At 37.1% G+C, this 25,438-nt stretch overlaps 1 protein-coding gene across 16 annotated transcripts; it reads left to right on the top strand.

The window, feature by feature from the left end:
* Window positions 1-246: 246 nt before the first annotated feature.
* On the top strand, window positions 247-25,155 carry LOC103719386 (cold-responsive protein kinase 1-like). Of its 16 annotated transcripts, none has more exons than XM_088709477.2 (9): window positions 247-411; window positions 512-634; window positions 7,303-7,436; window positions 7,597-7,712; window positions 7,801-8,011; window positions 8,153-8,390; window positions 8,644-8,794; window positions 22,805-23,184; window positions 24,006-25,155. In XM_088709477.2, the coding sequence occupies exons 3-8, from the start codon at window positions 7,367-7,369 to the stop codon at window positions 23,171-23,173; spliced, it is 1,155 nt and encodes a 384-aa protein (XP_088565603.1). In that variant the 5' UTR covers window positions 247-411; window positions 512-634; window positions 7,303-7,366; the 3' UTR covers window positions 23,174-23,184; window positions 24,006-25,155. The 16 variants fall into 16 exon arrangements, with proteins under 16 accessions (XP_088565603.1, XP_008806823.3, XP_088565599.1 ...); XM_008808601.6 differs by having other exon boundaries at window positions 22,769-23,184; XM_088709473.2 differs by having other exon boundaries at window positions 512-645; window positions 22,769-23,184.
* Window positions 25,156-25,438: the final 283 nt, after the last annotated feature.

The following is a 25,438-nucleotide window of genomic DNA, read 5'->3' as shown; positions in this document are numbered from 1 at the left end:
GTGTATTTGGAATTTGGGCCACTTTAATGAAATCAAAGCTCCATTCCCACCGTGCTCCCTTCTCGATGGCATCGGGTGTCCTCTTTGCTGCACCATTTACCCAATAACCCCCCTCCCCCTCGTCTAGTCCCCATCACCGTCAAACCCCTACCAACTAATTGGGCAAGGCACGGGTGGGCCCACGCGAGGCCGGTTCTCGGTCTAATCGGGTGGGTCAGATAAACCAGGTGGTAAGGGTCAAACTGTGGACTCCGTCAAGCCGCGGGGACGTCGATATTTAGTCAAACATGGAAGCCCATTCGCTTGGTTCTCCCTCTCTTCCACAAGAACTCGGCGGTCATCAGCCTTGGGTCTCCGCCGCCGTGCTAACGTGCGCGCAGCTCCGACACTGGTCTGATCCGCTAGTCTCCGGTGATTTCCCCTTCTGGGTTCGCTTCTTCGCGTTGATTCGTTGATTTGGAACAGCCGTCGCTCTGTTTGTTGGTTTGATCGTTTCTTTCGGGCTTTGCAGGTTAGGAGGAGTAGGAGAGGGGAGGTTGGTTCTCGACTGGTGATTCTAACCTGCGCGGCTTGAGGGGGTGGTAGATTACGTGTGGTTTCTTGCATCTCTCTGCTTCTGTGTTCAATATTTCAGGTCATTTTCAGGTCTTGTTTTTCCGAGCTCAAATCCGTGATTTGTTTTTTTGTTTTTGTTTTTTTGTTTTTTTTGTTTTGGTGTAAAAGTTGGTATATTTTGAGTACAATCTCTTATGTTCTTATGATATCGATTTTATGCATATTTGCATTTAGTGGGCTTCTTTTTCAGATGGAAAACTATTTGTTTTTGAATTAATGCAATTTGAGTTTATGTTTAATTTTTCTTTTTTTGTTTCTCTCATTCTGCTGAGTTTTTAGATACCTATGACTGAATTTGCTGGAAATTGATTACCATTGCGAAGTTCGTGACTTTGTTTTCTGTGAAATTTGCTGGAATTGGGTAATTGTAATTTAAATAATTGCTGAGCGAAGGGGAATTCTTTGAAGTTCTGTTGGGAGGAATCTTGTTAGGAGTATCTTGGCATTGCTACTCATTATATTCTGTCTATAAAATTGGATCTTTGATAGATTGCATCTTATCTTATGCAAGGTATTTGTATAATTCTCTAATGGTATTTGTATAGAAGAAAATACGATATCGGTTGCCAGGTTTGCCTTGTATCCGATGAATCAGAAAAAAAAAGTTACTTTCACCACCTTTTCATTGCTTGTAAGTGATGTGGTCCCTTAAAAGGCTTGTATCATGGGTTTCTGATGAGCATTTGCTGACTATAGTAGCTAAAAGTTTCGAAAATGCAGCTTACTGAATGCTTTAATGTTAAATAATTTGTTTAATAACCTTATTTGCTCTGGTAAATTATTTTATAATGATTGATGAAGTGCTAGTTCTATATCAGATGGTGCATCAAGGTGGCATTAGGTGAGGGAGGAGTGATGGAGAACTAACCGAGCTTGTAATTGGGATGTGCAACAAAAATCTAGGGTACTTGCCTAGGGAAGGTCTTAGATGTTTCTTTGAAAAGTTTTGGAAAAGCTTGTAGTGAAAGAAGAGTGGTGGTTATCAGGAATAGTTACTAAAAGGAGTCACGAAGTAGATCCAAGTGGATGGGGGAAGGCTTGATGGCTATGATTATTGTGATCGAAAAATCTATAGCTCTTGTTTAAGCCATTAAGCAAGAGATATTATTAACTCTTCCTTAAGCTAGTGTTCATAAGATTTTTTGATTTAAAAATATACTAGAAATAGGATCCTTAGATGTGACGATCTAGGACCTTACCCAAAAAGGTTAGCTGCAAGACTCTATCTGGTTCTGCAAGACTCTATTTGGTTCATCGGTCCAATATAAGTACCCAATATCTACCTAATACATAGCTAATGTGGGACTAAATATACACCTGCATAGGTCCTCACACACTCTCCTCATTTAAGCTCTGTTGTCCTCGCCAGGATAAGAGTTCAAATCCAATTAAATCTAATCTCCAACACTACAATTGATCTGTGGTTAGTTCTAAAAGGGCCCATGCAGCCATGTCTTCTAGTCCACATGGGCTATTGGCAGAGTCCACTCTAATTCCATTTGTCACTACCCTAGAATTCGTCCAAAAGGCTATTCGAAAGCTGTTATTTGGGTTTCTTGGCCTTATATAAATATCCAAGATCTATCTAATGCATAGACAATGTGGGACTAAACACACGCTGGCACAAGTTCTCACATTAGAGGAGAATTGGGCAGCTAATATAATTAATCTCTATTTTTATGGATAACTAAATCTTTATCCATGGTGATTTATCTTATTCCTAAAAAAAGGATGAGTTGTATCATGGCTACCCTGATCTCTTATAACCACCTAACTTCCAAAATATCTATAAAATAGAGGTGTTGTTGGGAAGATCATATCAGGTTGGTAAGAATTTTCAGCATCCAAACAAGGCCTTTGTCTCTTAAGATTCAAGCTCTTAACCTTAGCCTGTGAGCGGTATCCCGTCCATTTGAGGTCAATTTATGGATTGAAATGTGATCCAAGACAGTTTAAGAAATTTTGAAGTCCTGCTCTCAACTACTACATTGTGAAGACAGTAGTACTTCGAGCACCCATGTAGGTAAAGGTGCCATGTAATATCTCTTCCATCATGTTCCAATATAGCACATGAATATAAACACAATGAGAGGATGTGTCCAAGTATATCATTCTCCAGCTCACACAACTGACATTTACTATCTATATGATTACCTCTCTAAGGGCGTGTTTGACACTGCAAAAACTATGCATTCTTAGGCAAAAAAGAAAAAGGGCAGTCCTTGAAAAAGTGTCTGGTAATGGTCAATAAAAGGAGCTTCCTCATATAAGCAGAAGCCAAACTCTGCTTTTTGACAACTCAGAAAACTAGATTTTGTCTTATGCATATGTGAAAGTAATGAGTTTGCCTCACTTAAGAGCCAGCTACTCAAGGTTTAACTAGATTAGGTAAATTTAATCGACTCATTGCAGATCCAACCTGGACTGAAAAGTGTGATTCTGTGAGCCATACTGCAGCGTAATTTTAATATTTTAATTTAAGTCTAAGAGTTAGATTCGATCTTGCCAAAACCAAATAGATGTAACAGGTGCTTGACATTATACTTTAGCTATCACCAAATAATTAATTCAAGGCACTCTCATTGAAGTTCTTTGTGAAAAGCACTTTTGGAAAAGTAGAAGCAAGAGAAGACATCCATTAGCATGTTTGCACTTTGCAACTAGCCTACTATAAATTGGCAAACTTTATGGGGCATATAAGGTTTCACCACTTTTAGGCTAACAGCTAAAGGCCACCGCTGAAGAATGAAACTAAAAGGAAGAGCCTTGGAATGCTATCCTTATATTCTTATTTCCAACTTTCCACCGTCTACTCTGAATCCTTGTGATGTTTCACTCTATGAAACCGACTCCTGCAATTCCCTTGCATGATATATTGCTTTAAGATTGACATCTATGTCTCATTTTCTCCAAAACTTACAAACTTAGCTCTGGATCAGATGCAACCAAAAGTTTTGAGAACAAAACTTTGATTTCAACACTTTGATCACCATATTCCTCAATATTCATGAGAATTAGAATTAACAGCAAGCAAACAGTCACTTTTTCTATGTATAGCATGGAGAACCATCACGACCCTTTAGCAAGACAGATGGTTGCATGAGACCTCCCAAAGATTCCTGTGCATTGACAAACTTAAACTTTACAATTTTCACAGTATTAAATTATGAACTTTCATTTGGCGAATACTTCCGAACGAATGGAGTTTACAGATAAAGCTAAAAAAAGTTAAGAAAAGAGCCTAGTAACCAATCTTTGATCTCAAACATTCTATTTTTCTGTTGTCAAACATGATCCTTAACATCTTTGACATGACGTGATTGGTTTCTTACGTGCTGCATGGTGTAAACGTATTCAAATTATTGGCATTGACACCTCATCCTCCCATCTCTGAACAATTACAAGCCTTTTTTTTTGGATTAAATTCTAGACTAGAGAGCATAGGTAGTCCGTAGCCAACTGAAGCTCACTGCACTATAAACCTATTTTATTTGAACTTTACTGCCCCTTCTTTTTAAAATCCTCAAAAGTCAAAAGAAACTTCAATCATACTTCCAACCTTTTATTGATGTTACTGTAATGTTTACCCTTTGATCACTATGGACAACACGCAAACATCATGAGGACCTAATCTCCACAACCATAATCTGAAACTATCCAATTTCCTTTCTTTATCTTCTACATTTAGCCCTCTTTCCCAATTTGTCACCTCTAAAAGATCCACTCTGGCTATTCCTGATCCTCATTTAGTCAAAACTGTCTGAAACTTTGAAATTAGATAATAAAACATTGTCAAGTTCCTCCAGTTCGCTACTGCCTTTGAGAAGTAATCCTTCTTCTTGGCATCTAACTTGTGTTTGATCATAACACGTAAAGAATCATTGATGTTCTTATTTTTCTTTCCAGGTATTTGGAAATGATGAGAAAGCATAGTATATGATGGCATGTTGAAATTGTGCAAGCTGGAAAATGGGGATTAGGAGAGGGTAAATCCACTAAGGAAATCTTATTTGTAACCTGGAGCCTTCTAAAACAATATTTAGGGAAGAATATATCAGATAGATTGACAATTGGGGCCACTGCACTAAGGGATAAATCTGTTTGTGTACTTTTTAATTGAAATAAAGGGAAAGAGAAGTGGATTCCACATTTAATGGCTGGTCCATATAATGTCATTGACCCTTAACAAGCAAGAGAAGTGAAAGACTAATAGGTGTCTTTGATGCCGTTGTGGTTGACAAATCAAATGTCTTCTTGTTAAGTTTTGATGAAACACGTGATCAGTCTTTCATATGTATCTTTGAACCTTGAAGTAGACACTACTTGTTGGCTTCACTAGTTGCCTTACTCCATGTTGCTTAATGAGCCTCACGATGTCTCCATGATAATCATAACTTTGCTTTACAATCTTCAGCTAACATTTCTAAAAGAGCATCAAGTAAAGTTCAAGATTCCATATTTAATGGCTAGTCATTATAATGTCATCAACCCTTGACAAGCAAGAGAAGGAAAAGACTGATTGGTCATAGGTGTCTCGTTTGTCATTATGGTTCTACAATTTTGATGTACGACTGGTGGTTATTGTGGATTGTGCTTATTGATCAAATCTACTATGAAAGAAAATTGATTTATGAAAAATTTGTAAAATTGAAATTGTAGTGTTTCTGATTCTTCTATTGGCAACCAAGCTCTCCTATTCTTCTTCTCCTTTTTCTTGTTCTTTTTTAATTGATGTCAACATTGTTCAAAATTCTAGGCAATAAGGAAGAACCGAACACACAAGGCAAGCTTGGTTGAGGTCAAAGTTTTTTAACTAGATGTAGAGTTATAGTTGGGAGAATGGTTTGCCATACCATCCCAAATTGCTCGGTTCGGAGCGTACTGAATCGAACTGATGGGGAAATAGGATAGTTCACCTTGTCGACTTGGTAAGTAGGCTGACTCGGCTCTGATCGATTAACACCCCCTCCCCCACACCTAGCTTGGTTCGATTAACCTTCCTCCTGGATCGCAAAAAAAAGCATACCCTGCTCCCTTCGGCTTGCGATGTTTCGAGAATCCCTCCTCCTCGTTGCTCATAATTGTAGCACCCCTTTACCTTGGTGCTCATGACCGCTTGGAGCATGTTCTTGCTCGATGCTTGCCCTCCCCCTCCCCCCATGAGAATCACCGGTAAGCATCCTCCCCCTTCCCTATCTCTCTCTCAGCCCTAATACTATGACCTAGGGTTTTGTCCCCCCAACGACAACGAGGGCTTTCGAGCCCTCTCTCTCTGCCTTTCTCTCTCCCCCTTCCCTCTCTCTTTCTCTCCCTCCCCCTCCCTCTCTGACTCTCTCTCTTCCTCTCTCGTTTTCTGCCCCTCCCCCCTCTTTAGCTCCCCCTATTTCGTTACACCCCTGAATGGCATGATACAGACCTGTACCATGCCGAAGTGGTCACTGGTTGGTACGCCTTTTTTTACTGGTTCAACGAATTTTGATTGGAGAATAGGATGATGGATTAACAGAAAAGAGAAAGCACAAGAACTGCATAAAGAAGAGGAACAAGTGGAAGAGAACTTAATAAGATGCATGGACAAGTAAAATGAGCATGGATTTGTCTAATAGTTGTTGAGGGAGGCCTTCGAGTGATAAAAAATCAGAATAAGAGATCCTGTCGTAAATTGGTGGTCAGATATATAATTCATATCTTGGGAGCTGATGAAGTGGATTTGTGTTGGAATGAGTGGCTTGAAATAATTACAAGGATTTTCTCACCAAACAGGAAGTCGGAAGAAGAAACTTGGCAACAAATATGGTTTTTCATCTATTTGTGGATTTCGATTCTGAAGCCTTTGCTCAGATATGACATGATGGTGATTCAGCAGAATTCATCTCTTTGGTCCTACTTCTGTATGTTCCCTACTCCCTTTCTCCCATCCCTTGGTATCTTTTATTGCTTTCTCGACCTGGAAACATGTACCTTGTACTTTTTATTGTTGTTTCATACTCTTAATAAATTGATGATGAGACTCTCCATCTTTCATCTAGAAAAAGGAAGAAAAGAAAAAGAATGTACAAAAAGGGCCGTAATGATGAGGGGGACTTGAATTCTTGTCAAAGGGTTAGGCTGAAAAAGGGAAGTCCTAAAATAACATGGATAGAACCTATGAAAAAGGATTTGAAAGATGACAAAGGCTTCAATTTTGCCCATTACGGGATTTAATAGTGAAGGAGGATTAATTAAGTTAATTTCAATGAGCCACGTGGAAGCTGATTAATTGTCAATTCATCAGTAGAGCACTCACCACATGAAGAACTTCTTTATCTAGTGTTGCTACGAGTAAGTGGATAGATTAGATAGGATAGAGTGCCTCACTTATATGGCATATGTATCTCCTAATTATTGTTAGAAATATAGGCAAATTACAGCTGAATGTAAGATAATGTAAAATTGTAAATAGGGAACTCACTAACAGAATGTAGTGAAACATATTATATAGTCATGGATACTTCGCAAATTACTTTGATTAACAAAGAAACTGATCCAGCAATGAATTACTTGAAATTCACTCAAAAAAAATTGTGAAATTTGGTTCTTTTACACGATTCTTTTAAATCTACCATCTAATTGAACTGGCATAATTCCATTTTATTGTTTCAGTACATGATGGTATCTATTCCTCAATCATGTGTTCAACTTTTGCAGGGGAACTTTTGTTCAAATAAGTCAACTGTCAATATAAACGGGGAAATCAGTTGTTTAGTCAGTAATGAGTTGTTTCTCTTTCATATGCAAAAGGAAAAGGACTTCACAGAGACAAACTCATCAAGGCAATGAAGGTAAGTAATTGCGTCATTTCTGAGTGCCATATGAGTTAACTTACGATCTTGTTTATGTCATCTTATGAAATATGATGCATTATCCACCTTCCCATTCTACATGACTGTTGAATATGCATCTTACTCTTCACATTACTGATAATATTTATTCTGATTCTAGATATTCCTGGCATTGAAAATGTAAGAATCTACTCTTATAACGAATTGAGAAATGCTACCGGAGATTTTAGCACTGCTAACAAAGTTGGTGAAGGAGGTTTTGGCTCTGTCTACAGGGTAACCTGCATATATTTTTATACTCAATCAGCTTCGATAATAGTCAGAACTTTTTAATGATTGCCTCTCTGTGAGTTAATTGATGTAGGGAAGGCTTAGAGATGGGACTACTGTTGCCATAAAGGTTCTCTCCTCTGAGTCAAGGCAAGGAGTGCGGGAGTTTTTGACTGAGCTTACTGTGATCTCCGGCATCTTGCATGAGAATCTTGTTAAGTTGTATGGTTGCTGTGTTGAAGGAACCAACAGAATACTTGTTTACAATTATCTTGAGAACAATAGCCTTGCGCAAACCCTTCTTGGTAAGTTGTAGCTCCTTAATTAATATTATTCTATGGTTTCTACCTAGTTTGAGTTTTTATACAATAATAATCCTTTCACTGAGTCTGTTTCTTCCCATAATTTAGCGTTTGAAAATATGATAAGTTCTTGCCTACTGTCAGGTTCTGGCCACAGTAACATTCAGTTCAACTGGAGAGCACGAGTTAAAATCTGCATCGGCATTGCTCGTGGACTTGCATTTCTTCATGAGGAAGTCCAGCCTCACATTGTTCATCGGGATATTAAAGCAAGTAATATTCTTCTTGATAAGGATCTTACCGCCAAAATTTCGGATTTTGGTTTGGCAAGGTTTCTGCCTGCAAATACAACCCATGTCAGCACTAGAGTTGCAGGAACAATGTGAGTTTTATGTTTATTCTCTCACTCTGCAGAGTCTTACTATTCCATTCAATGTCCTCCTGTGTTTTTGTAATGTAACATTATTTTAAGATTTCTTCTTTTTTTTTGGACAAAAATATCTCAGGATTTCAATAACATAAAAAAAACCTAGATTAAGAAATGCACTTGCGTGGAAGATAATACTTGAACAACTTTCTTGAGCCATATCGACTTCCTTTCCTTTTCTAACCTTCAGTTTTACTTGTTTCCATAGAGGGTATCTTGCACCAGAATATGCAGTTCGGGGTCAAGTTACAAGAAAGTCAGACGTTTATAGTTTTGGCGTTCTTCTTTTAGAAATAGTTAGTGGAAGATGTAACACTAACACAAGACTACCTTATGAAGATCAGTTTCTTCTCGAAAGGGTAAGGAAACCAAAATTACACAGGCATGCATGATGGATGAGTTTTGTTTCTTCAATTGATCATTTGATCTAATTTATGAATGATAAATTTTGTAGTTTCTGCCTTTCTGGTTTAGTCCTAGATGTTTGTGTTATTAAAAAATCACAAGCTTAGGGTTAGTATATTCTTTTAATACATTGCTTCATATATCACCACTTGTTTAGACAATGAAATATAATCGATGGTTCCTACTTCGTAGGAAGAGAAACTTTGAGCAACAAGCGAAAACATGAGTTAGACTACACAATATATGTTAAATATTTGGTAAGAAAATTTAACAATTTGAAATAATTACTAGGCCACCCAAATTAGAAATATGTAGTGTTATTCATAATTTTCACCACTAAACATGCCAAGAAGCCAAAAATAGTATGTTTGGTGGTCTCCTACCTAATGCATGAAGTGGGTGAAAAAATATAGGATACCAATTCTCATAAGATGTTAAATTACATGATAGGGCTTATTAACTTAGATCCACACAATTAATCTTGATTTAAGTGTTTTAGAACATGGATACATCAGAATCCAATAGGTTTTGATGCGTAAATCATCGCAAAAGAAAGTATCTTGTAGTTGAAGCTGTCTATATTTGCACCAGCTTGATGCATAGGCTAAAGTGTCTAGAACATATGATTTATGGTTCTATGCATTTTTAATGCAAATCATAACTGACGATGTGAATTTCCAATTCGGATGACCTGTTATTGTTTTTTGAGTTATTAAATCTTTGATCGAAGATTTGACATTTAGTGCATTATCCAACTCTATGTTTTTTATTGTGTCATTGTGAAAGAAATCATACTTTTTATGGTTTATTGCTCATTTTCTAGTGTGGCTTATCAATTAAAAGAGTTAAATCAGCCATATTTAAATGCTAACTTACTAAAGCTTTTTATTTTTCATCACCTCTCTCTCTCTCCCACCTAGTGTTCTTTGATGTGGACTTATTTAATAAAAGTTATTTATAAGATGAAAAGAAAGTAACGATTGAATTCATCCCTTTGAAGTGAAAAGTGAATGAAAAACTTGGACTTATTAGTTGTTTTCAAGTACCTTTACTCTATATTTCTATTACCAAGAAAATAAGTTGGGAGCAAGAACCAAAAGATCTTTCCATTGCTTTAAAATCGTTGACCTGGACCCATTTTATTATCCAGGTCACGAGTGAATGGCTCAACCATAATTCACCCCTGGATTGATTCATTGACCGATGATGTTGTAAATAAAGTATAAATATCTATAAGTAGTAAAAACTTTAAAAATCTAAAAATATAGAAAAAGAAGGAAACAAAGAGAAAAATAGTTTGATGATAATCCAATCATTTGTGTAACATTTATATAGTAAGATGATGACTTTTCACATTACTAAACATCTCTTAAGAGTGATTCTTTATTTCTATTTCATGAATTTCCATTTGAATACACGAAGGATCATCCTTACAAGATAACATGGAGTAAAGACCAAATACAAGGTTTTAAAAAGTGACTCCATTATATGGGTACTGATAGAGCATATTCATTATGTAAGTGCCTATGCAAGCACTTATGCTACTGGTGTTTTTATAAATATCTTAAAACAGATGTAATTCCTAGATTTAGGTAACAATGTCTTCAGCATGTGAAATAAATAAAAAAATTTAGAAAAACAAGAAATTTTATGAACAATTTCACACTCATATGAGAATAATGTTTGTTAGGTGTAGCATAGCATGTTAACCAAAACAAATTAGTACTAATATTTTCCTATGAATTGTATTCGAATTTCCAGTGTACTAATTTTCAAAAATTAGTGATTTATCGATTGCAATCACAATCTATATGTGCTTGGGCACCTAAATATGCTTGATAACTCTATATGCAGTCTAACCCTGATGCGATGCAATCAATAGGTCACATCGGCATATGTGGACACATATGTAGCTGCATGAACTCCACCTAAAACATGGTCTAGACACAAAGTAGATGTGAGGCATAAAAAATAACCAATGTATTAAATTGATCTAGAGTTTGTAAACATCTAGTCAAATCAGAACAGATATATATGAAAAATATGATTGCTAAAAAGTTGAATCAGATCTGACTCATTTTTAAAAAATAACCAATATAACAAACTGATCTAGAGTTTGCAAACATCTAATAGTATCAAACAAATATCATGGTTCGTCGTACCGATCAGTATGGCCAAATACCAAGTATATCATACCATATAATAAGATACTTTACAGTATCGAGGTTTTATACAACAGATATGTTATGAAAAAGATGATCACTAAAAAGTTGAATTAGATCCAACATATTTTTTTAAAAAATAACAAATATAATAAACTGATCTAGAGTTTGCAAAGATTTGATAGTGTCACAACAAATATTATGGTTCATCATATTAATCTGTATTATCGTGTACCGAGTATACCATGCCATATAATAAGATACCAATATAGTACTGAGGTTGGAAACATACTATATCGATACATGATACAGCTGCCGTCTCACCTCCAGCTGCATACCCTATATCGATACAAGGGGTGTACCATACTGGGGATACCAATAAGTTACTGGTACAATGCCTAGTACCGATAGAACAAGCCTTGACAAATATATTATGAAAAATATGATCATTACAGAGTCTACTAGAAAAGCAACATAAGAAAGCTGAAAATTCTTTACTCCTCACAACATTACAATGCTAGATCAGATTGTCTTTGCACTAAAGCTGAAGAAGGTATGATAAATTGATGGTCAATTGATGCATTTTGATGCTAGAAATTGAATAAAATGCCAAAATATAGCAGTTATTGGAAGTTAAATATATAGAGATATTACATTTGCAAAATAAATTGTTGAAGGTATCATTGACTTAGTGATATTGTTTATAATATGGCCTTTGGGTAGACAGTAGACCTATGCATCCACTAAGTTAGGCTTGTTTTGACTTAGGTGCAACCACAGTATCAAGGACTTGGACCTTGGCCTGAACCCAATCTACTCTGGCCTCGGGCCTTGATTTTCTAGCTTAAGCCCAGCATGATTCACACGAGGGGAAGGGGAGATAGGAGGTGGTGTTGGCATGGAAGAAAGCCAACAATAATGAAATCACTTGGTGGTGATGGATATGGTGCCAATGCAAGAGGAGAGAGTAGAACATTAAGTCGTTATCTCCAAAATTTGACGTCTCAGTACCGGATCTCGTATAGGTACCGTTTTGTTTCAATGTTAGTATGCGGTATGATATGAACGGCGAGGCGTACTGAGTGTTGGTGTGGTACAAGACTGCGTACCGGTTTGGTACGGTATGGTACCGACCGATACGGCAAACATTGGTTATCCCCACAGCATCAATGGAGAGGAGGGGAGAGTTTGTGGCCTACCTTCTTGATGTTGGTTGTCCTTATACTGGAAGGGATGCAGAAAGGAAGGGAAAAGGAAGAGGAGGTGGTGTGAAGACTTAGGAGCAAGGTAGCCAACAAATGGTGCGATGGAGATGAGGTTCTCTCAGAAAAATATCTCTAACATAAAATTTAAATATCTCTTTATCGTACATTATTAGAATACAAATCTCAACTCATGATGTAAGGAATCAAGAAATGGATTGAAGATGCTTAAAAAAGTACGAAACAATGAATCAGGAAACTTTTGTTATTATGAATTTAATCATATACAAGACTTAGAAAAGAAAACCATGTTATGGATTAAAATTATAATCTTTGCCTAAACTTAAATAGTTCTGAAGTGTAGAATTTTTGTTGGGAGTTGGGATAATGTAGGTTGCCAGTAGTTGGTGGCTAACCTTTCACGTCACCAATTGGTAGCCTACCTTAATATTGGTAATTAGGTCCAAAGAGGAGAAAAAGGGAACATACTAGCAGAATTAATTATGGAGAAGCATCTCAAGTACTGGCGGCCACTAACCAATTACCCTTTCTAACCTTGATGGAATGAGAGAAGCTTAAGCCCTAGCAATCACCAATCACCACCTTATCCTCTCCACTCAGTGTCACACCAATTATATGGAGAGGAGAGAAGCTCAGGTCTTTGAATAATGGAGAAGCTTGCCCTTCAAACTTTGGTGAGGGAGGAGAGAAGCTCGGGTTAGCAGCGTACTATGACAGCAAACAGTAAAGTGGAGGAAATGCTCTATCCTAAGAGATAGGGCATAAATGGGAGAAGTGGAGAGAATGAGTAGTAATGTGCAATTACTTTCCCTTTTCAATTCAATTAGTTTATTTCTCCTAAAAAACAATGAACTAAATTAATGGAAATCAGTTCGGCTGGTGTGGTCAAGTGGTTCAATGGTTCAATCCACTAGGCCAAATGGATTTTAAGGAATCTTTGGTTATTGTTGGCTTGATCAACTAGGGGCTTTAGGTGATAAGCTGGACGGGTTGACTTGATTGACCTGCGAGGTCTTAAAAATACTAGATCCTTCTATAAGAAGAGAGAAGGGAAGTGAAAAAGAGAAGTAAAATGGGGTACTTAGTGACCATATGCTACTGGCATTATTATTGGGCTCCAAATGCAGGCATAAAATTGTTAAATATAAAACTCTTTTAGTCATTCCAATGTACATGCAATGTACTTAACTATGTTTTTAGTACATAATTCCCTTTGATTGCTTCACTTTTGGCCATTATGCAATTTCCTTTGATCCACCATCTTTCTCTCTCTATCCCTATATGAAGGCTCTTGAGCTAATCCACAAGTTGGTGACACTCTTAATGGCATTCATCTTGCTTAGCCAACTTAGACAAGCTATGAGTCTCCGAAGATAGTGTTGCAAGTTACCATTATGGCTATTGTTTTTTTCTAGCTACATCATCTCCATCATTATCAATAGAAATCAAAATTAGAGGGGGATGTTTGAAGAAGAAAATGGCATGGTGAGTATATATCAAACTTAGTGAACATGAATCAAAATAGGAGTAACTAGCAACTAAATGAACATGAATGAAAGCCCAAAAGGGCTGATGAGTATAAATTGAAAATCTGCCCATGTTGAAAGCCTTTCGAAACTTGTCGACAAGAGTTGATGAGAAGGCACAGTGAGAACTTATAAGGCCTTTACTGTAAAGAAAAAAGAAATAATCCTCAATTCTCATTGGCATTTTTCAATTCTTTTGCAAACAAGTGGGTAAATAAAAACATAATATTGCATTAAAAAGACCACTTATATAAGGAGAACCAAGCACAATAGCATAGAGTGTGACAAAGACTCCAACCTAGATAAGATAGTATATGACAAAAGGGCAAAAGCGGATAAGTAAAATTATAATATACTTATGAATGTGATAACACTGGATTAAAGGGAATTGGCTATCAGCTGCTTCATCTCAAGTGTCAGCAAGATTATTTGGCCCATTATGATGTTCACATAGCCTACCTACCTCAACAAGGACAAATGAGAAGGTGGGCATGTTAGCGAGCCAATCCTAGTTCCTTTCTAATGCAATTGTTTCCTGCTTTGCTTGGAAAATTTGAATGTTCCATTCACCTTAGAGGCACTTAGTCAGCTCGATCCCTTGAGTTACTTAGCTAGAGGGCTGAATTGGCCATCCTCAAGTTGGAATATGCTTCCATCAAGGGTGCATTCTTTTGGTTTAGCACTTCATGAAAAACCTAAGCCCTTATGCCACTCTCTAGTGCAACATGGGCACCAAGAAAACTGTCCACTTTACCATCCTAAGGTGGAGTTTTGTTGAGAATTTCATCTCGTACGGCTCAAGCAGAAACACACAAATACTGATTTCAACGGATATGTAAGATGAAACATAAATCATGATCAACTAAGCCCTCTCGGGGGCTTGCTTAAGAATAAGAAAGAGGAATCTTATGGAAATATCATGGAATAAGATTTGATCTATTCATGGGGATTCCGTAAATATCCCATTCCAAAAATAGAAAGTTCGAAACAATTGGGACTTTTTCGGAGATTGGATGCAGTTACTAATTGGCTTGTGGGATTGACGTGATAGGGTAGGGATGGCTATATTGCTGGGAGCGAACTCCAGGCTAATATGAAGCGCATGGATACAAGTTTTGGTGTCAAGGTAATAGCTATGAATAGTCATCGACTCCCGGGAAAGGGTAGAAGAATGGGACCTAGAGAATTGAGAATTCTAATTTGTTTTAATTCTCGTAATTGGAATTTTGTGGATTTTTGAGAGCATGATTCTCCATCTCATCAATTCCTTGAGCTAAAGACCATATGAAGTAGTCACCCTTGGAATTGTCCAAAGTAAGGCTAAGAAATGTCAAATCAAGGACTAATTCATGATAGGCCTAAACAACCTTGTCTCTTGAGGGAAGAAAAAAGATTAAGTAACCTTGTCCATTCAAGACACATCTTACTTGAACTAGGGGTGGCAATGGGTTGCCTCAGATTGGGTTCAAGTCGGGTCGAAGCAGGTTCGGGTCAAAAAACTTCCAACCCACACCTGACCCATTTGTAATTAGTTTGGAAAATGTAGACCCATACGAACCATTTATTTTACAAAAACTTAGACCCACCCACTAACCCATTTGAATTTTCACTCATCAATTATATATATAAGTAAAAAGTCAAGCAGAACATAGCATGCAAATATCACAACAAAAAATTATATCTAACTTGCAAGTTATCATCATAAGCACAAAAAAATAGAATATATCACCATCAAAAAACTAATTAACGATGAACTAACTAAAATGCAACAATAAGAGTAGAGAGATCAACATGGTCCATGGGTTTGGGAGCTGGTTATTTCCCAGCTAGTTCAACTCAGGTTACCCACCAGGTTTAGGAGCTAAACCTAAACCCACACATTTATAAATAGGTCGGTTTAGGGTTGAACCATTTCCGAGTTGAATTTTATTAAAATGGCCAACCCAAATCCATTTATTCTAGCGGGTTCGTGCAGGTCTGGCTCATGTTTTGCCACCCATAACTTGAACTCATAGTTTGAAGTACTTGAAATGTCTCCTACGCAAAACCTCTTTTAGTTTATGGAATGACCTTAGATTTTTGGTTTTGTGCCTACAAAGCTTCGAAAAATGGGACTTTTGGCCATCTAAGAGTATAACCAAACAACGCCACCATTATTTATATTCATTCATCTTTTAGAACAAGCTGGCAGTCATTTATAGTCACTTTTGCACTTTATTGTAGATACCCATGATAGACTACTCAACTCGAGGTCATTTCAAGGGAACCAAGAGAAGATGCTCTCTAAGGTCAAATGTGCAAGTTGTGGGATATTAAGTGAATGACTTCAATGAATTTGAGATTATCAAAATAGGTGAAATAAAATATGCAATGCAGGGATAATCTTGGAAGCATGATAGAAGTGTTTGTGAGAAAGGGCAATATTTATGTAGGGCAGTGTGTGTGACAACATCGAATAAATGCCACTCCTATGGCTTTCATTAAGGCCTTAGAACATTGATCAAAGCATGGCAAAGCAATGCTTAAATAAGAAATTCCCAGCTTGTGAATTTCTAGAAGAATGAAGCTAGTATGTTTTATGCTGTGGACTTCAATAGCTCTGCCAAAACAAAATGTTAATGGTTTAAGTTATCAGTTTTGACTGGAGTGTTCAAAGTTGACGACAAAGTATTTCTAGATGTTATTGATGTTTAGGATTAATGACCACTCAATTAAAAATTAACATTATATGATATTTGCTAGATCATTATGAGCTGGCGTAACTTTAGCCTCCAATACAACATCTCACTGACTCTCCACGAGAGCATGACACTCTTCATTTCTTTTTATCTTCTCCAAGGTAGGGAATGAGCTCCACCATGATATAACGAAATACACTTGCCTCATCATTCAAACAAAAAGCAATAACATTTAACACTTCTTATGAAACCTTCGAATCTTAACATAAACAAAATTATAGGTCTTGAGGCAGACCCTTATGTAGCTGTTAGATCTATCATCCATTTTTTTCAGAGCCTTCAAGCAAACCTAGATGAATTAAATATATTGGGCTTTGGTCAAATCTTGGAGCACTCGAAGGAGGCCAATAAGGAGTGCATTTAGGGCTCATCAGGTGCTTGAAATTGTAAATAGATGAATCCCTAAAGGGCTTGGGTTGAATTTTATAATTAATTGTTAAGCTTTCTTGCTTAGATATAAAAGCATTAACTTATCTACTAATCATTGACAAGTTATTCGGTGATAACCAATTGAATGGATGGATTTTGAAATTTTTTTTTTTTTTTTGAAGGGTAGGTTCGATGAGTCTAAGGTTACGATAAGTTAAGTGTTTTACTTTTAAGGAGTGGAATGAAGGTTTAGGCTTTTTTAAAGGCGATAAAGGCTCTCATGGCTCCCTTCTCTTGTTGAGGAGTATGGGGCTCTTAGCCTCTTGCTAATAAAGACTAGAGATTGAGGGAATTGGATGGGGGTGTTCGGAAGAAATAGTGGCTCACTTTTCTTAGTTTGAGCACGTGGAATGTGGGATATGGTGGAAAGCTAACGATGTGTTTCTTTGAGGAGGAAAAAGAAAAAAATACTAGCCATTCAAAAAAAAAAATTGTTCGTCTCTTGGTGCTTTCTAGAATTGGGTGTAGGGAAAAACACTAATACGTGCTATAAATGGCATTTTATTGGCCACTCATATATTTTTTTTGGGATGGTATGGGATGGAGCTGTAAACCATGGTACTTGTGGATAATTTTTTTTATTAATTTCATGTTTTTTTTCTTACTCCGTCCAGAATAAACCTGCTGTTGTTTTTTCATCCTCAATATCCCTTTTGTTTAGTTCTATATTCCTATCGTGAAATAATAAATTGAGTTCATATAGGCATTTTGCACGCAGCTATTGAAATAGCTGCTCTGGCTATAGTTTTTGATACTCTGCCCATTTTATAAAGTATTTGATCCGGTTTAACAACAGATATCCAATATTTTGGGGATCCCTTTTTCAAACCCATACGTGTTTCCGTAGGTCTTACTGTAATAGGTTTGTCGGAAAATATACGTACCCATATTTTTCGACAAGGAAATGATACAATTGGTCAAAACACCCAATGAATATCATCTCCATATCATTTTGGATTTTTCGACAAATATAATTTGTTTCGCTATTCTAAGTGGTTATTTTATTCTAGGTAATGAAGAACTTGTCATTCTTAATTCTTGGATCCAGGAATTCCTGTATAACTTAAGTGACACAATAAAAGCTTTTTTGATTCTTTTAGTTACTGATTTGTGGATTGGATTTCATTTGACCCATGGTTGGGAACTAATGATTGGTTCGGTCTACAACGATTTTGGATTGGTTCATAATGATCATTTGCAGCACAACTAGTTTGGCCTCTACCATTTTGAGAGTTCTCATTCATTAGGATGACTTCCCCTCCTTTCTTCTTCTTTTTTTTATGTTCTTTCAAATTTAACACCTTATTTCTCTTCCATTGCATTCATTAGGATGCTAAAGGGAATCAAGCACCCCAACACCCCAAGGGGGGGGAGGGGGAGCACGCACACATACATGCACACCTAAACATACAATTTCTTGGAAAGCGAAAAAAAGCCCCTTCTTTATTTACTGAGTATAGAAGAACCTTGTAAAAGCATATCATCATTACAAAATGAGTCAACGATCTTATAGTCATGAACATTGTACACCAATGAACAAAAGAAAAAGAGAATTTACAAATGTAGCCTCTAGAACAACCAAGGTTTCAAATACTGCTAGAATGGGATAGTACAAACTACAAATGGTACCATACTATTCTGGTAGGTTTCCAACACCAGTACTAATGTGTTGGCAGTCCTGTACCATGTGTCAATATCTAGAACTGTACTATTCCATCAAAAAATTGGTACAAGGTCTAGTATAGTATTTGAAACCTTGATAACAATCACTATTTGCCAAAAACCTCCTAGACTCGAAAAGAACTCCTACAACTCAAACTACACAAGATGAGGTTCAGGGTTTTGGCTTTTCAACACCAAATCCCATCCATTTTTTCTCCTGGAGTCTGATTAACAAACACGATTGCATAAATTTGCCCTTAACTAAGAGAATTTTTGCCCCAACAATGTAGCTTCGACCATGTGGGGGAGTAGCTTTGATTCGGAGCTCTTCGTCTGATATGATGCAGGTGTTATCCAACACCATAGGTCTAGGAAGTTAGAGTTTTCTTCTTTAAGGGCACAACTCCCTTGTCAAATATCCATGATTGTCCAAACAGAATTTATTATCAATGCTATATCACAACACACCGCCCACTGCAAGCGTCTGATGGACTGCACTAGATGTCACATCCCACTGCAACAGTATTCTCCTAACCCAGTTGAGAAACAGATTGTAGCTATCCAACCGTTTTGGTGATGTCTATGGAGTGTTGTTAATTCTAATCCATAAATAATTATTTGCGAGGTTCGTGGACTCAATATCAGACCCTGAACAGTACTATGCTGGTACAGTGTTGGTAGCCCAATACGGGGGGTTGGTTCAGTGCATTGAGACTTAGAGAGCCCCTCATATGAATTATTGATTCGATACAGGTAGGGTACAATATACCCACTATGAGGAAGTATGCACCAATACGGCGAACCATAATGATTAGAGTGCAATGTCATCCAAAGTACAAGGTCTTTGTGTTAAATACTATATTTTACCTCCAATCCTCACCTGATCTTTTTGCTGAAGCATATGTTTCTTCACAAGAATGAGACATGTGTTTCCCTTCTTCGATCTCCTGTGAAGGTGACCTATGCTATCTCATTATTCTTCTTAAAAGGCTAAAAGCATTGCCACATGTCTGCATTGGCTGCTTATTATTTTCTATAAATACCATAGTCACTCACTAATAGGACAAACACTAGCTAAGTGTCTTGTCTCTCCATACTTGAAGCATGTTAGCTTGGTTTGGACTTTGGGCAGTAATAGTCTGCTTTGTTGCTTCATCGCTGGCCATGTCCTTGAAAGGGCATTGGAAGCTTTAAATAGTACAGCCCTAAATGATGCCTTTGAGTGTTGCACAACTTTTAAGCATCTCCTCTATTTGTTGTTTAACCTGATAGAAATCTCTTTAATATTGCAGATTCAACACAGCCATCGCATCCTAAACGTTGAGCAAAAACGAGCTCAATATATTACTTCCATTGACCTTTTAGACTCATAGCTCTAGCTTAAATAGATTGCTCATGGAACTCCCCAATCTAATCATCAGTGTTGCTGCCAAACTAAAATTGCATTAATGGTTATTGAAGTAACCCATGAAAGAAAAAGGATTCCTTTCTGAAGGGCTTTCATATCCTCATGCAGCCACCTCACCTCTTCCTATCTGGGCATTCAGCAGCGATCAGGCATTTCATTTTCGTCCAGAACCTTTGCAGTTTTTTGTCTCTTATAGGGTTGAGTCTGTGAGGTAGTTAACTAGCTCAGCAATATACTTGTTTATAGAATTCCTCCTGAATGCAACAATTTAATCATCTTAGTGTGATATGTTTCATTTTTGTCCAGAACCTTTGCAGCTTTTTCTGTCTCTTATATGGTTGAGACTGTTAGGTAGTTAACTAGCTCAGCAATATACTTGTTTATAGGATTCCTCCTAAGCAGTGAAGAAGAAGCTCTAATTTAACATTCAGTTAGAGAGACTACACTTCGGACTGATTTTTCTATATTTTTTAACTAGGCAACTCTATTCTCCATTCATTAACAAAGTAATTTGTCCTAGCTGTATTTGGGAGAAGAAGAAGCAACAGCAGCAGCTTCAATTTGACAATTATTCAGGGAGATTCCAGTTGGGATTGATTTTTTTTTTTTAAAACTCCTAGGCAACTCTATTCTACATTCATTAACAAAGAAGTTTCAGTAGTTGCTGTTGTTTCTTCTTTCAAATATAGCTAGGTTGGTATGCCTTTTTGATTTCATGTGGTGAAGATAGAACATAAGTTTGGGAAACAATTCCCATTTCTAGTTAATATCCTGACTGGAAGAAGAAGAAGAAGAAGAAGAAGAAGAAGAAAAGGTTTAACAATCAATTAAAGCTGGAATTTTTGACATGTTCTCCTTTAATTTAACAATCATTTCAGCAAAGTACACTTGGAAATGATTTTTTTTAATATATTAACTCCTAGGCGACTATATTCTACAATCATTAACAAAGAAGTCAATACAGCTAGGTTGGTATGTCCTTTTTGAAGTCAGGTGGTAGAGATAGAGCATAAGTTTGAGAAACAATTGTCATTTCTAGTTAATATCATGACTGTCATGTCTTTTGTATGCTGCCTTTTATGTCTGTTTGCTGGGTGTGTGTTAGTCTCCTGTAGCAATTTGGTTCAACAAGTGAACATCTACTAGGCATTTTGCTTCTTCCACCACAGGTTTCTCATTTTATTTATTTTTACTTTGTATACAGCACATAGTATTTTTAATTAAATAATAGTCTTTCTCCTTTCCAAGTATGGCAAGGATAGGTAGTCATGTTGCTGTTTATGTGGTAAAATCATAATCATCAAGTCTTGTCCTCATATTTAGGCTTAGGAAATAGATACATTTTTATACTCCTATAGTCAGGAAAAGTCTTTTTGACTGTTCCATATATAAAAATATAATAAAGAGAAAGGCTGAGAAAGCAATATGCCTATTGTCAACTGTTTCTTGACTTCTTTTTCTTTAATGCTATACTTTTTCACAAGTTCAACCAGCTATCCCTTTCCTCAGTAGTCATCAATGTTGTGTGTTCCATTTTTAAGGTTAATTTTCCTTGGGGATATATCTGGGGCATGTGGAAAAATAATAAAGGCTGTTAAGAAAACGTTCCTTTTGATCCAAAATGAATTTAATACGCAACAGAGAGGAGAGCAATGTTATGCAGGTGACTTTCATACTCCATAGAAGTTAGGCAATGTTTTGCCAAATGATAGGTGGCAGATTGACAGCTGGATGTTGCCTGTCACCTAGGCATTAGGGGGGAACTTAGAGATCAAGGATCCCAGAAATGGTAAACTTTTTTTTAAAAAAATATAAAAGGAGAAACCTAAAATGATGTTTATAGTCTGATAAATGAAGATAATATATAAGATGCAATAAGTCATTAAGAACCATCAACTTTCTGACATCCAATACTAATTTATAGTCAATTTCATCAACATAACACAAAATGCCAAGGCTGGTGACTAGGCGGCCCAACCTACACCGACAACCTAGGTATGCCAAGTTGGCTTTCTTTTAAAACCATTTAGGTTCACAAATTTGGATAGTCATGCTGGATGAAATAGGAAAATGTAACTCTACTCCACTAATAGTATGTTGCTCAGCAGATTGTTGCAATCCCTCTAAATGGATGCTAACCTAGCATAATGTAATAAGTTCCATGAGGGTTCTAGGCAAATCTGTGAGGAGTTGCTTAAAATGAGTAAGAAAGGAAGTATGTCCTTTTCATGTACCTACAGTCATACATGATTTTATCAAATTGCAAGAGCAGTTTGATGCATGACATGGATGACAAAAAAGGGGGAAAAAGGAAATGAGAGGAAAGTCTTGCCCTTAATTAATTCAGTGAGAAGTTTAGCTAGAGATGGTGTGATATGTCCAGCCATACTGCTAAACTGGTTTGCTAGTTCTAATCGGTTTGCCATTGATGGGATACGAGAGAGTTCATAAGCGGGAACAATGATTTCTTGATCTCCTCTGTTGTCTATTATTCTATTTCCAATTTAGTTCTCGTAAATGTACCCTATCTGAAAGCATAAATAGCGTGGAAGAACTCTTATCTCTGGACACCACAATTCGAGTCCCTGTATGCTGTGCTTGCTTATTCATCGCACTTACAAATGAGATTTACATATACAGTGGTCAACATTCATGAAACCAATAACTGATGATATACTACATTTGATCAGTACATTGCACCATCACAAATTGCTAGTTACCATTATGCTTTTTCTTGTGCGTTAGTGGCTGAGTCCTAAATTTGTGAAGATGATTTACAGTTCCCAGATATCATGCATGGGCTTCTCATCTTGCAGACGTGGGCACTATACGAGCAAAATGAGTTGCGGAACATTATAGATTCTTCTTTAACTGATGATTTAGACATAGAAGAAGCCTGCAAGTTTTTAAAGGTCGGACTCCTATGCACCCAAGATGCCGCAAAGCTTCGCCCCCAAATGTCCGATGTCGTCAAGATGCTGACCGGTGAGAAGGACGTCGAATCAGAGAACATCACGAAGCCTGGTCTGGTCAGTGATTTCATGGACCTCAAAGTTAGAAGTCAGAAGAGGCCTGATGATGCCGGTATATCCACCATGTCCTCTGCCGTCGAGACTTCACCTCTTTCATCAGAGAATACGACATATGCATCCATTACCTTCACTGCAATATCTGAGCGAGACTGAACCTTGAGAAGGTATAACTGGCAGAAAAAGATATTGCTGTCAAAGTTCGTGGCTCATGTAGATTCCATGCAACAATATTTTTTTAAAAATTATTTTTTTGCCTTATGTTTTCATCTTTAACCACAATTTATGTTCTGTAAATATACACAGCCAAATAAGTTAACGCTGGGAACTGTGGAAGTATAAACGAATTAGAGGACATTGTCTGATTTATTTGAGCAGAAAACTTTATTTGAGATAATTGCTTCTAATTACTCAGAGTATTGTGGCCAGACATGGATTGATTCGATTTTCTTCGCATGCATATGCTATAAACCGTCAATTAATGCATGGTCAATAAACAAATAATCTCTAACATATAGGTAAACTTTCTGGTCTCCAATTATCAAACTACATTAATTGATAAAAATGACCAATCTTATTCTGTTCTATTTTATAGTTGTTTGATGTGTACTAGAATAGCCTCGTCTTTCTTGGGACTTAAGAAAGGAAGAGGGAATTAAACCTAAGCTTCTCATTCTGTCTTTTACCTTCAGAAGGATTTATGCTTTTCAGGTCTTAATGAAAAAAAAAGGGGGGATTCATGGTTCCTCCTCCATCCCTTTCTTCTTTAATTTCCCCTTCACTAGTGCCAGAACAATAGAATAATGGGTTTATGGGTTGTTTATGACCCATAAAACATTTGGATCTAAAGTTTAATCCTAACTCCCCTTGTGAGTGGGATGATTTTTGTTGGGTCTCTATACTATAAGCTGAGCATGTCAGTCACTATTTTAATCCTATTGTTTCTAGCATATAACAATGTTGAATGAAGTCTAACTTTGTGCTTCAGGGAGCGAAGATTTACAAAATCTCACCATTATCTCTTGTATCAAGAAAGAGGGAAATCTTACGAAGGCCAAGATAGTATGGTAATTTTGTGCTTCCAGTCTGGAAGTTTAGCCCCACTAAAAGTTTTCCCTATGGTACCTAATCACTGGTTTCTTTCGACAAGTTATTGGAGTTCTTAAAAAGTAGGAGCTGTGAATGAAAAGGAGAAAGGCGAAAAGCAATACAATTTCTGATCCCACTTTGCAGACATACTTCATGTGAAAAAAGATTAGCAGCTGTTCACTTCGCAGGCATCCTTTATATGAACTCGAGTGGCAAGAATGGAACAAAAAAGCATTAAAGCCAACTGCTTGAGATGTAATGTGTTGAGACGCAGGAACTATTCTCACCCCTATCCACTTCATTGTTACCTTCTCTTCATGTGGGATTAATGAATAATGCTTTCAAGTGTGCAGCTTCAGCAATTACTCTGGGGAAAAACTTCCATCTCAAATACACTGTTGGTGCTGTCTTTTTCCTACTATGGTTGTGCAGGTTGGTTCCCCTTCATATGCCCAAGTGGCTAGTGGATCTAAGGGATCTTTATACTTTTGATGTCTCTGGGTTCTGAACCTCCAGTAAGTACTACTTTTGCTGTCCCTTGCCACTTTGGCCAGAAACCAAGCCTGGGTGATTCCTTTCTCTTGAGTGTGCCAACCTGGGCAGTACTGCTGCTGGTTGGTTTCATTGTCCCCATTGTGTCAGCACTCCAAACTCCCTTGTTTTGGAGAAGGGCTTATGGCTTCATCCATTATCCACATGGCTAGCCTGTACTGAGCTTTAGTGGTCCATGGATCAGGTGGTCCTGCCAGGCTGCAAGCCAAGGCTGCCTGCAACCCAAACCAACCTTAGGGGCATTGGAATCCAGCAAAATAGTTAATTCAATGACAGAAAGATCATGTGAAACAGTGTGGAACAGAGCCAGTGGGAGCAGGAATATCTCTATTAGACAGGCAGGAGCCAACATCTGTGTGTGTGTGTGTGTGTGTGTGTGTGTGTGTGTTTCTAGTGGACAGAAATATAGATGTCACATTCCACAAAGGAATTTGTTTGTGGGTTGTTTGCTATTGCACTTTTAACACAAAATTAAATGATTCAGATGTTCTCTTGGACCTGCTTTGCATGTGCATAAGACTAAAATGGTTCAGGTCTACTATCTTAGAAGTGGATTATATAGCTGGTTTCTATCACAGCCCAAATCTGGAGCATAATATGGCTATATTACTGTAGGGTATTGTCCACAATAATACGAAGCTCACAATAAAAAAAATTCTTCATAAAAATTTATAGAATAATAAATTTAGTACAATTTCATTTGCTAATGAAAGAGAAGTTGGTACAAAGCATCTAAATCCAATATTCGAATATCCAAGACTACATAAATCAAACTTTATA

Source organism: Phoenix dactylifera, chromosome 12 (genome assembly GCF_051530095.1).
Source record: "Phoenix dactylifera cultivar Ajwa chromosome 12, Ajwa_hap1_PhDact_Kaust_v1.1, whole genome shotgun sequence".
Taxonomy (NCBI): Eukaryota; Viridiplantae; Streptophyta; class Magnoliopsida; order Arecales; family Arecaceae; genus Phoenix; species Phoenix dactylifera.
This window is presented reverse-complemented; position numbering and strand designations above follow the sequence as displayed.